Consider the following 17,000-nt stretch of genomic DNA (forward strand, 5'->3'; position numbering starts at 1 on the left):
GACCACCTTATTATAGGAAAAATGTCCATTAGCTAAAATGATCATACAGACCCAGTGAACTCAAACAGGTGTTATGTAAAAATAACCCTTTCCCAGTCCATGTTATGAAATGTGCCATATACAACCCGCTGGACTGTTCATGCTCTTCCAGCGTGTTAATTTCACCTATGAAATAAGGACAGAAAAGAAGGAAAAATCAAGTCTTTGCAACATTATCATTTTCAAAATGCATTTATTGGGTTTTCCTTTTCATCATTCACCATGTGCTGGCAATAAAACACAGGTTTCAAACAGGTGAACAGGTGTACTACACACAGAAAGTTTATTTGTGGTGGGTTGTAATGTCTGCTGCACCACCTGTATTCCCTCTGTTTTTGTCTGAGGCTGATGTTGAGCACATGGAACATGATCATCAGAGTTGCTAGAAAAGTTTCAAAACATCCAAAACCTAGTTGTACATGTTCTGTAACATCTAAACAACTGATGATGCAAAATTTCTGCCACTTATCTATTCACAGCTTGACAGCTGAATCTTTGCAGCATGTACAGCAACAACCTCAAAACGCATTGGGGGCTATATTTATTGTGGAAAAATCTGGTTAATTCAGTCGAATCACTAAATGTCACTGTTACAGGGTCGTATATGGTACAATGGGCTGTAAAGCAAAAAAAAAATCTTAGCTTTGATGAGCAGGTTGAATGTCATTGCTATACGCTACCAGTTCACATCGTGAATCCCTGTCAAATTATAGGAAGATTATAGCAATCCGATCTGTGTGTGGTTAGCGTGTCAGAACGGAAGGTTACTCCTGCTATTCCCCATGTGGGCACTAGGGGGAGTAACGAGGCCGTCGTCAAGTGTTGCAGGAGATTCCATAGTGATTGGCAAAATAAAGTTTCTGAGCGCTTGAGACAATTCAGAAAAGTTTCAGTCTTTCGAGACTTTGCTTCACAGTGATATCTAGTGGTCAAATAGTGTTCCACATACGCTGTTTTGGAGAAAGGTACAAAAAAAAGAATGGCTGTGGTATTAGCGAAGCTATATATTCAATACGTCGACTTAACGTCAACATTCATTTGGGTCATATTAATAAGCACACAGTGACACAGAGCTCTACATTTTATCATAAACTTAAAGAAAATAGTAATTGTAAATATTAGTTGTAGGGAGAATGCTTGTACTTTGCGGTTCTGCAAGGGCTTGTTTTTATTAAGAAAATCCGTTCAAATCGTCTCGAAGACAGTATGAGGGGATGAAGTCCCGTTGGGCATGGATAAGTAACTTCATTTTGATGCGATCTTCAAGTCAACGTTCGGATATATGAGCATGGCAAAGGTTTCCAAACCTTTCGCATTGCAGTTTCTAGTTTGTCAACACTAGATTTCCAGAAAGAAAGGATTTACCGATGGGAAGGCGGGGTCGGAGTAAAACCGGTGCAGGTGACCGTATGGTATGGTACTTCTTTTGTGTCGGTTTTCCACTGGCGTAAAAACTTGTACCGGCGCCAAAAGACATCATCAGTGATCTCCCCTGACTGACATCATCACAAAGCGCGACGCAGTATTTCTTTCGCTGAATTCAAACATGTTATTATGATCCTTCACTTTCCTGTTGTCCTGCTTAAGTTTTTTGATTTTCAAGCGGCATTGTTCGGTGTTTCGTGTATGCCCCATTTCTTCCAAGCGGCAATTGCTATTACGGCAAATACTTTTTTATTCCGAGTCGTGTCATCCAAATCCCGCTGGATGTGTTCATCCCACAAAATTCCATCCTTCCGTTTTACTTTTAAAATATTTTTGTTTCTACTGCTTTTTTATTTCGTTTCTCGCTGTTCGCTGTGTGTATTTTGTGTTTCAGCGGCAGGCTATTTGCATAACCAATCGACAGCAAATACGTTTGTAAGTCCCACCCCAAAGTACCGAAGTACCAAAGAAGTACCCCAGCTGGTTTGGCACTTTCCGTACTGGAACTTTCGGTACTGGTACTCGACCGGAAGTCAATGGAAAAGCGAAAGTACCGTACTTTGTGCGGTGGAAAAGCGCCCAAAATGTAGGCATTGCTGTTAGTTGCTGTTGCTGAATTGGGTTAAAAATCTATGGTTCAGCAAAAGCCAGGCAATGTCTCGCCTCTGCAGTGCCCTGAAATAAAAAGTAATACGTTTAAATCACCGGCCACTTTATTAACATCCATACTTTAGGCTAAATATCAAGCACATTTTAGTAAGTACTGCTTTTAAACAGCCTAGGTAATTGGAGCGGTGATTGACCATAGCGCCTGTTTCGACGCACGAAAATACCAGGTTGCAAAACTCCAGTTAACAAGCGGCTGCTTCGCCTGGTCTCATGTGAAGATGATGGAAGTGCTCTTCGGAATCTCCGGGACCAATCCCGCGTCCTGCTGGGATTCCTTCCTATACTGGTTTGAGGGTTCCCAGCGCCCCCTTATGTCACTCTTCCTGCGCCTTGGGGTCTGTCTGTCCTAATGCCGCCCCAAAGCCACTGGCTTTTCTTTAGGAACCGCGTTTTATTCTCGTCAACGCGCCCGGGGCCACTGTTTCTCCCACGCATATCTATCATACCGCGAACGACTCCTGCCATGCATTTCTGCTTTCAGACAAAGGCAACATTTATTCCTAAGGGAATAACGGTGAGGGCTGATCTTTTGCGGTTAGTACGATTGAGAGGCATCTCCACCTAGCCGCATCTGCAGGCTTGTGCTCCATCCAGCTCGAACGAATGGAAAGATCGATGGGGCGATGGGACTGGAGTCGATGCTTGGTGCCGACAGCACTAAGGGCGTATGTGATTGTGCACTGAGCCCATGTCTGAAACGGCATTTCTCACCATTGTCATACCTTTGCCATACATTTGCCAATGTTTCGCTGATCTGCTTTTTATCATAGTGCGAGGTTAAGAACCGACGGATATGATCCATGTTTTTCGCATCCTTTAAAACGGACTACATTTTTAAATTATAGGCAAAATTATTCATACGCATAATTATATTACTGTAATTTATCATCCACCCAGTAAATGAAGTCGGAAGTAGAACTAGCACAGCGTGAAAAAGGCCCGCCTTACGTGCGTATGTTTGGTTTTAATATTGGTAGGGACCAAATCAGACCCGAACCCCCGCCCCCTAAACACACACGGGGCTCCAACAATATATATTTGGTATAGGGACACGACCCTATCGTCCATACCCAGAGCAATACGCTGCTGGCTCACCTGCACACTGCCGCTGGTCTTTGGTTTATTTATGGGAATAGACTGTGTAGAATTAGGCCTATTATTATTATTATTATTATTAGTAAGAAACGTAGGTCCTATTTATTGTCCTAATATTGCTTATCTAAAGTGATGATAATGATGATAATAGAGATTCGGCGTGTTAATTAGTATCGTCTTTTGTCGGAGGGGTGGAAGTCTCCTTTAAGAGGTACCGTTTGGACAGATCCATCCTGAACAGGTGCACGCTCCGGCCTCATGGCGCGCCGGGCTGCAGAGCCGCCGCAGGTCTCCAGCAGGCACCCGGTAACAAACCCAGGTAGGTGGCTTTGTTTACCCTTATCAACTTTGGTTTTTATGCATTTCAGTCTTACCACCCGATTGATCAGCCGGAACGGATCGGGATACAAATTCCCCGGTGTATGAATTAACTGGAACCTTTGCAGGTACCGCTTTTTAATTTGTGCTCTAACGGTATATATGTTTAATACTTTGTCGACTTCAAAATGTGGACATTTCAAGAAGTTTATTTAGGCTCACTATTGTTAATTTTAAGTAACTTCCAATACAGTGCTTTGAGTTTTCTATGTATTTAACTAATTTAGGTAGTCTAAAATATCATATAAAAGCGTTTTGTTGTTAAAATACCAATGGAAAAAAACATATTAAAGCTTAACCCTCGTAGGGTTAAAACTCACGAGCAATAAAATTTGAAAATGTTAAACTTACATCAGGTTACTTGCACCTCTTAGTGCGATAGTGATTTCGGACATTTATGAATTTATTCTTTGGTCTTTTTAACAGTACACTATTTGGTCGATACGCAGCCCCGTCATACTCATGATACTGTTGACATTATTCATTTCGTTTATATTGGGGCAATAAACGAGGACAGACCTAGACTGGTTCGGGTCTGCATCTCATCCTCCATTAAAAAAACAAAAAAAAACAATCCATGTGTATGTAAGCTTTTGGGCCACTGTCCTATTCTCGGTGTATATCATTACCGAGAGGATAATTGGATATTTAACTCTGTTCGTGCGCTGATTGAGGCGCAGGGAGGACATTATTGCTTTATGAGGCTAACCATTGAAGTGCTCACCCGTCGGGCTGGCGGCGACCATGGCTGCATGGTTGTCATTGCACGTAAGAAGTGTGTCCTCTTCTCAGCCCTGCCCAAACATGCGTGTCTCTGGTGATCGAGGTCCCCCCCGCTCGTCATGATGTAACAGACGTTTGAGTCGTGGGGTGCTGCCATCTGCCAAAGACCTCTAGCTGTGCTGGCAGTGACCTGGACTGTGGGCAGGGACCGTTGGCCGTCTATCCCAGTCACACACTTCCTCTTTCACGGATAAAATCCCATGGATAATCTTCCAATTTGTCTCTTCTCACAGTCCCATCAGTCTTTTTTACTCCTTCGTACATCAACACGCATCGGATCGTTAAATAGGAATTAAAAGACTGACTCCGGCTAAGAAACGGATTGATTAAAATCCGCGACTTTCTATCTCTGTCTGATGTCACCGTTGTGTTCGTTAGTCGGAAAGAGCGCGGTTCGTGCATCTTCTTGATTCAGAGAGGTGTCTGTGAGTCAATTAATCAATATTTATTTATTTATTCGTTTTTACGAGCAAAGCTTCTTGTATGCATTGTAGCCTATTCGACAGAAGAGATGGGCAGTATCCACGAAAGAAGAAGAAACATTATTAATTTCTATCAACTCTAAAATAAATTGTTTATTCTTGATGGGAGCATTTTTGTGTAAAAACTAACAGGGCAATTAGACTGGATAAAGGTTGGGGTCCAGGCTTAACTCTGATTGGTTTGTCTCTTTCAGGGCTCTGACCCAGAGGGGCGTGGCTTCTCTCAGGCACGTGTGGTAGCGGTCATCCAGAACTCTCCACGGGAGAAGTGTGTGGGAGGACAGCGGAGACAAGTCCCATTTTCAATCTCCCCCCTCCCAACCCCCTTAATAGAGATCTAAGAATCTCTGCCTTGTTTTTCTCCCTTGTATTCCTGTGGTTTATCTGTTTGCTTGTTTCCTGTAAAGACAAACGTGACTATTTGAGGCGACACGTCCCGAGCTTGACCAGGGGCCGTTGTTACTCTTTATTCCATTTCTGTGTGGCCTGGCAGCGTGGGCTGATGGGCGACGGCGCCATCCTAGGCCACCCTCCCCTCCTTTCCGGGGCAGCGCTGCCCTAGGCCCCAAGCAGACCTCCGGTGATGGTTGGGACGGAGCAAAACGCCACCCTGGCCTTGGTTGGCCTCCTGCTCCTTCTCCTGGCGCTCCTGCTGGTGCGCTGCTTCCGTGTTTTGCTGGATCCCTACAGCAGCATGCCCGCCTCCTCCTGGAGTGACCACAAGGAGGTGCTAGAGAGGGGCCAGTTTGAATACACGTTGGTGTGACGCCATGGAGAGCAGGAATAATCTCCGCGTATACCCAGCATGGAAGGGCCCCAGAGGATCTTGTTTTTGGACTACAAATGTTCCGGTTGAATCCTGACTAAGACCAAATTTGGCAGCTGCAGAATCCTTGACGCCTCGGAAACCATGAGAAGGTGCAGCTCTTCGAATTTTTGTGCCCTGAGAGTTTAAACAAACGTGGCGTCTATTTCGGGATTCAGGACATGAAAAGCCAGTTCTGAAAGGGATCATCACACCCAGCTCGTGGCTTACTTCACCATTTGGCCTTTGCTTCTTCGTTAGGCTCGTTATTGTTGTCCATCTACACGGGTTCCACATGGCTGAGACGCGCACCTCTCTCTCCTCCACCCATCTGTGGCGTTGGTATGATGACGCCCACACCAGGCCTGGTGCCCTGCGGGTATATTGGGCCTTTTGGGCACCACAGCACCGTTTTGCTGTTTACTGGGTGCTAAGGTTTTTGTTATTGTTGTGAACAATCGTGATGTGATTCGATGCAGTTTTTCTGTCTAAAAACTTAGTGGGGGGGGGGGGGTCTGTAGTGCCTTTCAATAGCCTGTGTGATGTCTGTAACCTTATTAATAGGCTGTGTCTGTTTAGTGTCTTAAGGTGCCACAGAATGTGGGGCTTAGTATGAAATGTTTACCACCACTGAATTTGTGAGTAGATTTTCTTTTTTTTATTACTTCTGATTGTTGTTCCTGCTAAGGCAGCTGAACTATAGTGAATAAAGTACTTTGTCCCTTCATCACGCGCGTGACATTTTCATGGGTGTATTTCCGCGGGAACGGGCACAGGGCTTCAGGAATTTACTCTCCCTCTTAGTGCCGCGTCCGGTTTTTCCAGTGATGCTCATCAGGTTAGCTGTGTTTAGCGGTTAACAGACCAAATAACTTGAAGGCGTCGGCCTCTGGGGGCGGAGCTATCGTGTTTTGATTTAAATGGACTGTGAAATCTCTCCTCTGGGAGTCCTCACGTTACTTTACTGTATTCCCACCTTTGTAAATATCGGAGTGTAGAGGTTAATAAACATTTGTGATTCCGGAGTAGCCTGATTGCTGATGCCGGTTTTAACATATGAACCCTACTGTTTCCTTGTCAGTTATAAAGGTGCCCTTATCCTGGTTGATATCTACCCAGCCTATTGCCAAATCATTCCTTTTTGATTCAACAAATTGCCTGTGCGTGACCATGTTTGATGAAATTTGGCATGTGAATCACGCATCTTTCAGAACACAGAAATGTTATTTATCTAAATTTCCATTTGATAAGTATTCAAGGTGTTCTAATTAGCTGTAACTTTTGTGCTATTGCAGCTGTATGGCTCAACAATAGTTGATTGGAAATCTCACTTTTGCATAAGTCTGAGTTCCCTTTTTCAACCTCAAAATTCATCATACATTTTTGCTTTATTTGGTCAATAAAAGAAAACAATAAAGGCCTTGGAGTGACAATTCAGTTTTTATAAAGAAATACATTTGTACTAATTGTTTATAAAACATTGACTTGTAACTTGATAAACACTCCAAATGTGTGCCAGTAAAAACTGCATTTTTGAGACACAAAAAGGTATGTAATGGGAGGGGGAATTTTTTTCACGTAACTGAATACTCTGTACCCACTTTGAAAGAAATAATCATTGAAGGAGATGCAGGAGTTACAAGGCTTTGAACTTACAACAATGCAGTTTACAAGATGATCTTTGACCTTGAAGAAACAATTTCAACATACCATGAGGTACTCTTCATCAGTAAATCGCATGCCAAAGTTACACAAAATGAAAAATGGTGATGCAAAGACCATTCGTTGAATTACAATGGAACAACCTAAGAAGTGTTACTGGACATTTACATTTTTATTTAATTTTGCAGATGCTTTTTTGAGAGGGCAGGGCTGGATGATTCCTGGGGCAATCGGGCTTAAGGCCTCGCTCAAGGGCCCAATGAGGATGGAAGGCTCATTCCCAAGATAGCATGAAGCTCTCTCATGGATGGTTTTCCCTTGACCTTGAGTGTGAAAACTAGATTTAACATTCTACAAAGATTTGTAAAATGTGGACATTTTATATGTGATTCATCCAAGCAGTTTTGCCAAAGGCCAAATATATGTAAATAATTACATGCAATGACATTTAACCTGAACATTAGTGTTTAGTTCTAAATTAACTGGAGGTAAAAGGAGATGCTGGGGGTTTTGATGTGGGTCATAGGGGGCCAGAGGCTTCAGCGACCCCCCAGGTTGCTGTGATAACGTGACCCGGCTGCGTCTGGGTTCACATGCTGTCCGTCTTGAGGAGATCGTCACGCTTCCTGCGGGGAGTTTCCCGTTCCAGTCCTGGTCCGGCTGCATTCCTCTCTGCAAGCGATAACCCTCGAGCAGCCAGTATGGGTTCCAGGGGCCCGGGTGGAGATGTGAGGTCGTCATGTCCATTATCTCTGGGACATGATTACGCAAGGAGTGCGTCTTAGCAGGAAAAACAAAGAACAAAACAGTGTGAGAGCGAACTGGCCGCATCTCATCTGATAGCAGAGTGGCGACAGGCGTGTCCCCTCTCACGTGTCTCGACAGGCTGGGGTATGTGCGCCTCATCCTCCGCAGATCCACTGGTTCTCCTAGTTCTGAGTAACCGACAGGGACACACTATGGGTTAAGGACCTTGTTCAAGGGTGAAATGGTGAAATCTTTCTCTAACTGTGGGACGTGAACCGATAACCTACTGATCACGGCCATAAATTCCTAACCCACAGTAAGCTAAAAAGCTTGGTGACGAATGTCCTGACCTGAAAGATCCTTGTCACAAACCCAACCTGACCCACATGGTCATTCTGCATCTTCCTGTCTCTGGACCAAATGTTCTCTGATGGTTGAACATCCAGTCCTGCAATAAGTTGTTAGTTCCAGACCCTCCAGCCTTGTAATATCTGCCTTATATATTAGGTAAGTTTCTATCTCAAGCTGACAGTTGCCGTTTCAGAAGTTCGAATACAGACGCGTGTCTCAACAGGCTGTATGCTTGTATATATATATATGCTTGCCTTGAATCCAGTTCCTGTTTGGGCTTGCTTGCTATACCTCTATTGAAATAGGTGCTTGGGAAAAATTAGATCAGGCATGGATTAGTCACTCACATACCCCCCCCCCCCCCCCCGCCACCACCCCCCCAGGGGGCTTCAGGGTTCAGTATAAGAACAAAGACAGAATGACATCAGATCCAGTAAGCCTTCATTAGTCATCTGACGCTAACTTCCTGCATGACTTTGTATAAAAAGTGCAGGAATTTTCATTTGATTTCAAAACTGAGGAACAAGCCCTTCTCAAACCTGTTACATCGTATCTGTTCTGCGATCGCGCGCAGAAATGGCCGATAGCTGAGCCTTCCAGACGCCGAGTTCTTGGGTCGTTTATTAGGATGCTGACACCCGCAGAAGAATGGCAAGAATGTGACAACTGGGCACAAGATACCCAATGTCGGCTGAGCTCATGCATCTCTGACTAGGACAGGGCTTTCCGAGCCAGTCTGCAGGGATCCCCAGACAGTCCGTGTTTTTGCTACTGGGAGTCGGGAGGGAGCAAAAACATGGACTGTCTGGCGGTCTCCAAGGACGACGTCGAGGAACACTGGTCTAGGATACTGCTCTCCAGTCCAGTGAATATTCCCCAGAATGGCACTTTTTGTCTTTGTCCTATTGCATCAATACTTAAGCCCAGGCAATGGGGGAATTGCTAAGGCTGGTTTTTATGGGATTTAGCCCCTAACCCCCCCCCCCACACACACACACACACACATAACTGAACACTAGTTTAAATAGTGCGGTCTCATTTTCTCATTCATTATAATCCAAACCTCTAGCAAAGCCTTGCCCCCCTCCTTTTATAGATATCCTGCCTGGAAGATGAAGGCTAGATAAGCATAGGCCTACTTCTGTCGTGGTCGGTAAATAAGTATGCTATAATGGGGGACCCTCGCCCGATGCGGGTCATATGTGCCTCCATACGGGGGTGCAGGTCGCAAACCCGGAGGAAGGGTCCTCTTACGGCCGGAGGTGGCCGGGTCAGTGCAGGTGAGCGCGGCAAGCGCAGGTGGGCGTTTCCCCGCGAAGATAAACGGCGGCCGACGGGCGGCGTCGCTCCAGTGCAGAGCCGGAGCCGCGCAGCTCTCTTCCTTCTTTCAGGTACCCTTTTAAATTTTTATTAGTTTCCCAATTTTGCTGTTATGTTCCTTTAACATCGACGCATTATTTAATAGTCGATTTATACTCGCAGATTGGTTATTTTGCTTTGTTATTATTTGGCACACCGTTAAATGGGCGACGTATGCGTTTATTTCGTTTTATTACCCATCCATCCATCTTCCGACCGCTTATCCTGGACGCGACGGCGCAGTTATTTCGTTATTTTGAATGTAATTTATTTATAGGAGTGTAATTTCCAGCAGCGGGTCCATCATAGCCACATCCCGTTTTCTCCCTTGGCTACAGTTTGACGTTTGTTGCGTTTGCGTCGATGGGGAAATTAATAACTTTCAACTCTTGCTGATAACGATCCGGGAAGTTTTAGGCGAGCTTTTGACTCTGAAAACCCCGAGTTACACTGTTCGCATCTTCAAAAATGTAACATTAGGCTTAATAGTAACGCGCGATTGTAAACCGACGTCGATTTATGTTCCTGTGGTTTTATTGCTCGTTAATTTAGTTCAGGTCGTACGAAATATGACTGGAGAGTAATATCCTGGCTATCATTTTGCTCTAGGTAAGTTGTACAGCGGGATCTGTCTCCGGAGCTGCCAGCGGATGGTCTGTCTGTTTATCTCGGTGTTTCTGATTTGGATACAGGAACAGATCGCCTCGGATCGGAAGCATTTTTATTTATGGATGTCAAACTCTAACCCCGAACTCTGATCGTCGCGTTTTGTCTGTCAAACGACATCGCTGCTTTAGTTTAAAACTAAGATGTACGTCCTACTGTCCGGGGAGCAGCAGGACCCAGGGGGAATCAGGGGTCACTTGTTCCTTTTAATGTCATTTTATGAAGCTGGAGGCTTCAGTATGTCGAGCCATGCGCGTCCACGCAGCTGTCTTCCCCGCCGAGACCGTTAAGGACGCGCTCCCGAGTCTGCTTCCCCGCGTACGTCCCTGACGCGCGCTCCCCCATCTGTGTAATTGGATACGAACTCTTAGTCAGGCTTTCTGTATAAGCGCTGTGTGCAGCACTTCCTAAAAGGTGTCTAGCAGCAGTTTCCCCTTTGTAGTCTGTACCCTTTGTGTCCAATCGCCGTGATGTTTTCTGGACTTGGGAACTTTGTCGGGTCACGCTACACCTTAGGAATGACCCTCCCCATTCTTCCGTTTTAGGATGGAGTTTCTCAACCAGTGGTTATGGAGACACGAATATTGGCTACCTCCAGGCGTCACCTGGAAAGATATGGAGGATCTGGAGAGCTACCCACTGCCCCAAGATCTCCTCCCCACCCTGGGCCTGGCCCTCGCATTCATCGCCCTGCGCCATGTCTTCGAGCGGTGAGACTCTGAGCGGTGTACCCAGCCCCCCCCCCCCCCAAACACTGTTTTGACTGCACTCTGGGGTTATTTAATTACTTTGCTTGGATGGTGCAATGTAATATGTGAAAGGCGGATTAATGCGAAGCAGTATGTGAACAAGAGGGGGTCGGAGCCCCATGGTGCTGGGAATGGTTCCACGTGTCGCCCAAGGCGCCGTTTCCGGAGGAACCGGTGGGCGTGTGACACCCCCCACCCCCCTCCCCTCTGCTTAGCGTGAGGCTTAGAGTTACAGGCGACGTCACAAACAAGGGGCCTTGCTGACACTCTCATGTGACAGCTGTGTCACCCGCAGCCCACCAGCCCATTCTGCTGTGTCATTGTTTACTTCCTCTATGAGATGGCATGTGCTGCACCAGGGCAGTGGCTAAGGGGCTTGATGCTCCAATTCCAAACAGTTATTCAGATGGGTCAAGGGTTAGAATTGTGCACTTAATTTTAAGCAGAGTGCAATTAGAGAGCTTTGCTGGATTTACTGATCTTTGCTGGTCCTCATCACTATTGCTGGGGAAGTTACTCAAAAAACTAACTTCCAGAAAGTACAAATCCAGACCAAGGGTTAGAGTCACAGTCCCAGAGTACTCAGTTGGATGGTTGAAAACAAAATCTTGGTCTGGATTTTTACTTTTCTGAGTAACTTCCCCAACACTGTTCATTACCAGGTGAAGGGAGTGTTGGCCAACGTGCATTTTCCGTCCTGCAGGTTGGTGGCGCTGCCCCTCAGTAGCTGGCTGGGGGTGCGGGATAGAGTTCGTATCCCGGCTGCTCCTGTCCCGGCGCTGGAGGACTTCTACGGCAGCCGTGGGAACCAGCCTTCCCAGGTAAGCTCCGTGTCTGACACGTCTCTGCGGGTCCTATCGGGATTTACGTCACGCGTCCTCGTCTCACCCTCCGAGGCATTTACCTTCAGTGCGGAACAATCATGCTACGCGCAAAAAATTCTCAGGTCTTGGATGAATGTCTTTGACATTATAAAAATGAGAATTATAGAGTATGGACTGGGGAGGGAGCGACATTCAGTTGTTTACAATTCCCCCGCCTCATTGCTAATTTGCAAGCCACTTGTTTCCATGAATGACCCATAATTCTCTGTGGTTGTACACCGCAGGTGGCGAGGGGGAGGTCACATGACGAACAGCCCCATCAGGGTTTGCCTCAGAGGCCCGTTTGCTCCATGTTTTTTCTCGCCGCTGTGTATCCCGAGGTATTCGGATCCCCCTGTGTGACTCCACTTGATCTGTCCCTAAACAATTAAATCCTCCCGCAGGAGAGGAGAGTGTAGACTCCGGAGACCCGTTCCTCATGGAGGCAGGGGGGGGCGTAGATGTAGCGCTGGGTCACGTGACCGCGGTCGAGATGAACAGCAATACAGTGAGGTGTGATGGCTGCATACCGCATGCATCAAGCAGGGCGCCTTCACCTCTAATCACAGCCCTGTCTGATCCCACGGCTCACAGACGTAGCCCACGGCTCTGACAATGTCATTTTGCCTGTGCGGTGACAGCCAGAACGTGCTTCTGTCTGAAGTGCTGATCTCGCTCTCGGGTCACGTCCCACCTGTCAAAGCTCTCATCTTTCTGCAGGTTTCTCCTCAAAAAACTGAGTCATCAGCGCAATGTTCGCTTGACTGTCTGTGTGACTTGATTTTTTTTCCGAAATAACTTCCAGCCATGACTGCGATACCATGCCTCTGATCATTAGAGGATTGTGGGTAATGGCCTGGATTGTGCCTCTGGCACATGCTCTCTCCTCCTACTAGAAACAGCCCAGTGCACTCAGCCGGGGTGGGGGGGGGGGGGGGGGGGGTTTGAGGGGGTGGAGTCCAGTCTGACGTTTCCTCCATCTGCTGTCTCAGAGAGAAGTCCTTGGTCTGGCCAAACAGTGTGATCTCACGCGGAGGCAGGTGGAGGTGTGGTTCCGATGCCGGAGGAACCAAGACCGGCCCACTAACACCAAGAAGTTCTGCGAGGCTTGGTGAGAAGCCCCCCCCTCCCCTCCCCACAGACTCACACCATGTTATCGTCTTGCTCGCATAATTTGGTTGGCAAATGCATGTCACGCCCACCATGATAAAGGGCTTCGTTTGCAAGCGTCTGCTTCCTTAATGGCGGGTCTCCCTTTGGCAGTTGGCGCTTTGCCTTCTACCTCACAGCCTTCTCCGCCGGCCTCGCCTCGCTCCTCCACGTGAGTATCCCCGAGCCCGAGGAGGGAGGGTCGCGGTGAATGCGGCTAGGGCCATTACCCTCAGGGGTGCTGTCCGCCATCTTAGATCACTGGGCTCTGAAACCCTTAAATTGCTGAATTGCCCCGAGTGACATTCTGCCCCTCGGCTGGGGCAGCTGCTGCCTCTTATTGTCTCGCGCATGTGAGTCTCAGCATCTCGCTCTGCCTCACAGAGCCCCTGGTTCTGGGATCGGACCACATGCTGGAAGGCCTACCCCCGTCAGGTGAGTCTCTGCCCGGCCCACCCCTCCAAAAGCAGAATGTCACTTTGGGGAGGGGGACGCTCACGTCTTTCTGCTCCGCTCCCCCAGCCCGTGCAGACTGCTCATTACTGGTATTACCTCCTGGAGCTGGGCTTCTACTGGTCCCTGCTGTTCTGCGTTTCTGTGGACATCAAGAGGAAGGTGAGGCTGTGACCTCCCCCCCCCCCCCATTTCACCTTGACCCTCATCTCCCCCCCGGTTAATGTTTCACTCAGTAGCTCTCGCTTGCTTCCCCGTGCTGCTCCCCCGGGCTACGATGGATGTCAGGTGCCATTAGTTTGACCCACTGGCTGTTCAGCCAGAACGCAGGTGCTGCGTTTTGTGTGTCTATGTATGTGTGTGTGTGTGTGTGTGTGTGTGTGTTTGTCCCACCACCCTCAGCGATTCTCTGCTTCCAGGACTTCAAGGAGCAGATCATCCACCACGTGGCCGCCATCGTCCTGCTCGGATTCTCCTACTGCTCCAACTACGTCCGCATCGGCACTCTGGTCATGCTGGTCCACGACTCGTCGGACTTCCTGCTGGAGGTGAGCGCCCCCTGGGGGTCACTGTGGGATCACCTCCCCCCCTCCACCATGTTTTTGGCCAGAAGCTGACCCGCCTTTCAGAAGGACTTTTAAAACTCCTTGCGTGAGGATGTGACAGGCAGCCATAATCCCCTCCATTCAGAGAGCCGCCCGGGTCTCCCTCACTGAGCACGTCAGCTGATTCCCTACTGCCGGACGGGAATAACAAGTTTGTGGGGGGGCGTGTACTCAGTGCGGTGCTTTTTGTTGTTGCGGAACATGCCTCAGGGTGCTTTCCTGAGCTCATCTGAAACAGCAGCCACTCTGCACGGCCCGGATCTCCCGTATCAATACTGCCCTGCATCACTGGAGTTCCAGTTTCACATGTGACCTCCGGCCCGCCTGTAGAGGGCGCTCTGCTGAGTCGTGGCAATGGGTTCACGGTGTGCTCACTCTGTCCATAGTCAGCCAAGATGTTCAACTACGCCGGCTGGAGGAGGACGTGTGACTTCCTGTTCGTGGTTTTCACAGTGGCATTCCTGGTGACCCGCCTAGTGGTGTTTCCCAGCAAGTAAGAATCTGTCATCATGGTGTATTGTTGAGATGTCACCTTTCAGGAAGTGACATCATGGGTCATGTGATCACAGAAAACCCACTTGCCTGGCAGCTCACAGTTGTTTGCTGGCTTTCGTCCCACCAGGATCATCCACACCACCCTGGTCCTGTCCATGGAGGAGTTCCAGCCCTTCTTTGGATATTACTTCTTCAACGGGCTCCTTTTGGTGCTCCAGGGGCTCCACATCTTCTGGGCTTGGCTCATCCTGCGCATGGTCTACAAGTTCCTCTGCCACGGGAAGGTGAGCATGTTGACCACCCCCCTTTCACAGGCCCAGGGTGGGGCTCAGGGGTTTCCATGACAATGAGGCCATTTATTGCGGGGCTACTTTCTGCCCTTATAGGTGGAGAAGGACGAGCGTAGCGATGAGGACAGTGACCCTGAGGAAGTGGGGGAGGAGGAGGAGCCACAGTGGGAGAGGAGAAAGGAGGCCCTCAACTGCAGCCTGGCCGTGCTGGCAAACAACTGCGTCCTGAGCAACCTGACCAGCCAGAGAGGAACTGCGAGCGCTCAGCCCAGCAAAACGCGATAGCGGCCCTGAGTGGAGGCGGGGCTCTGTGTGGGTGGGCGTGGCAATGTGCAGAGTGGGTGTGGCTCTGTGTGGTGGCCTGGGCTCTGTGTGTGAGGGGCAGGGCAGCTGTCCCACACAGTTAATCTGTTTTAGTGCTGTTTGTCACCCTAAATGCATTATTTTGTCACGAGGTACAGGGAGCCACACGCAGGTTCTTCATAGTTTGAGATGATTCAGTAACTCCCCCCCCAACCAGGAGGGTGTATGTGTACGCCGTAGCGTGTCTGAGGACCCCGTGTCGGTCCCCAAAGGGGGGGGGGTCTCCTGGGAGGACTTCTCACCCATAAGCTTCCCGCTGCGATGCACTGTCAGCCTGCGCCAGGCTCTCACCGCCTAAACCTGCTTAGGCCGTCCTGTCATTTCAGCTTCTAAATGTAACTCAGACGCAGACAGTTAACCAGCCATGGACCAAGACTGTCAGATAACGTTTGACCGGCCCCAACATGCCGACCGCGTTAGAGGTTGACTGCAGCGACCTCAGTTAAACCTGCTTCAGCTTTGCTCCGGAACCTTCTTTGAGCGAAGACACAAACAGCAGGCTAGTATCCCAGGTGAGGTCACCTTACAATTCAGGAGAGAGCCTGACATACCACACCAAAGTCTCCCAATACCACCAGTAAGATACAGTACTCCTGATGTAATGTTTGGAGTTACATTTACGATGTAGATGTGTCCTGATTTTTTTTTTTTGTCGTCGTCGTTGGATTGAGCTTTGCTTTATGAAACTGACTGCTTCCCTGCTGATTCATTAGTCAGTTGTATGAAAGCAGTGTCAGAGCGCCCCCTGCTGACAGACCGTGCTCTGGGTGTTAGCAGCTTGTTGGTTTGCCTTTGCCCCTTTGCTTTCCAATAAATTCACTCTGTTCCAGTTTCTGTCCAGGAGGAGAGGTGGTGGTTCACAAATCTCATGTGCTTACTGAGCCCTGAAGGATTCTCAGAAGTAGCTGTAAGATTCGTCACCCACAGCTTAACGAGGGGAGGGTCCTCGACTGGCACACAGTGTCCCCCTCCAGAATTTAATGGGCCCCAAAGCGGCACCCAATGATGAAGTCACTAAATTATCTGTTCTCTATTTAAGAGAGAGAGCTAATAACAGGGGTGGTGTGTGGTGCTCTTTGGGTTAGGACCATGACTGTCATCAGATGGTTGCTGGTTCAAACCCCATGGTCAGCAGAATGGCCCTTTTGCTCCAGGGACTGGCTGAGCCTGCTATCAATTGGATAAGGACATCTGCTAATGCAGTGTTTTTCAACTTGGTCCTCGGGGTCTCCCAGACTCCATCCCAGGTCAAAAATGTGGACTGTCCAGAGGTTCCTGAGGACTGGTTTGAGAACCACTGCGCGGAAGAAGTAAATATAGAAAGTGGAGAGAATATGCTTCATCGTCACAAGCGAGCCGGTAGTGTTTGGCCAGCTAAGTGGCCAGTAAGCTGTTAAAAGTAAATGGCGTAAATAAAGAATAACATGCTGCAGATGGATGGATGAACACGTCTACAGTCACTGCCAGCAAAGCAGCAGCAGAGCTGCCATTTCCCTGCATGTCTGCGCAGCTGGGCTGGGTCACTTTTTAGGACAAGCTGATTAACCTTTAAAGAGAGCTTCTCTTCAGCGG

The 17,000-nt window shown here is 48.2% G+C and overlaps 1 protein-coding gene across 2 annotated transcripts; it reads left to right on the top strand.

Annotated features, from left to right (window-relative positions):
• Positions 1-9,715: 9,715 nt before the first annotated feature.
• On the top strand, positions 9,716-16,257 carry LOC111847592 (ceramide synthase 2-like). Of its 2 annotated transcripts, none has more exons than XM_023818930.2 (11): positions 9,716-9,827; positions 11,007-11,171; positions 11,914-12,031; positions 13,066-13,184; positions 13,337-13,394; positions 13,607-13,657; positions 13,745-13,837; positions 14,095-14,223; positions 14,667-14,773; positions 14,903-15,059; positions 15,162-16,257. In XM_023818930.2, the coding sequence occupies exons 2-11, from the start codon at positions 11,008-11,010 to the stop codon at positions 15,348-15,350; spliced, it is 1,185 nt and encodes a 394-aa protein (XP_023674698.1). In that variant the 5' UTR covers positions 9,716-9,827; position 11,007; the 3' UTR covers positions 15,351-16,257. The 2 variants fall into 2 exon arrangements, with proteins under 2 accessions (XP_023674698.1, XP_023674699.1); XM_023818931.2 differs by lacking the exon at positions 9,716-9,827 and adding an exon at positions 10,113-10,404.
• Positions 16,258-17,000: the final 743 nt, after the last annotated feature.

Source organism: Paramormyrops kingsleyae, chromosome 21 (assembly GCF_048594095.1).
Source record: "Paramormyrops kingsleyae isolate MSU_618 chromosome 21, PKINGS_0.4, whole genome shotgun sequence".
NCBI classification, from domain to species: domain Eukaryota; kingdom Metazoa; phylum Chordata; class Actinopteri; order Osteoglossiformes; family Mormyridae; genus Paramormyrops; species Paramormyrops kingsleyae.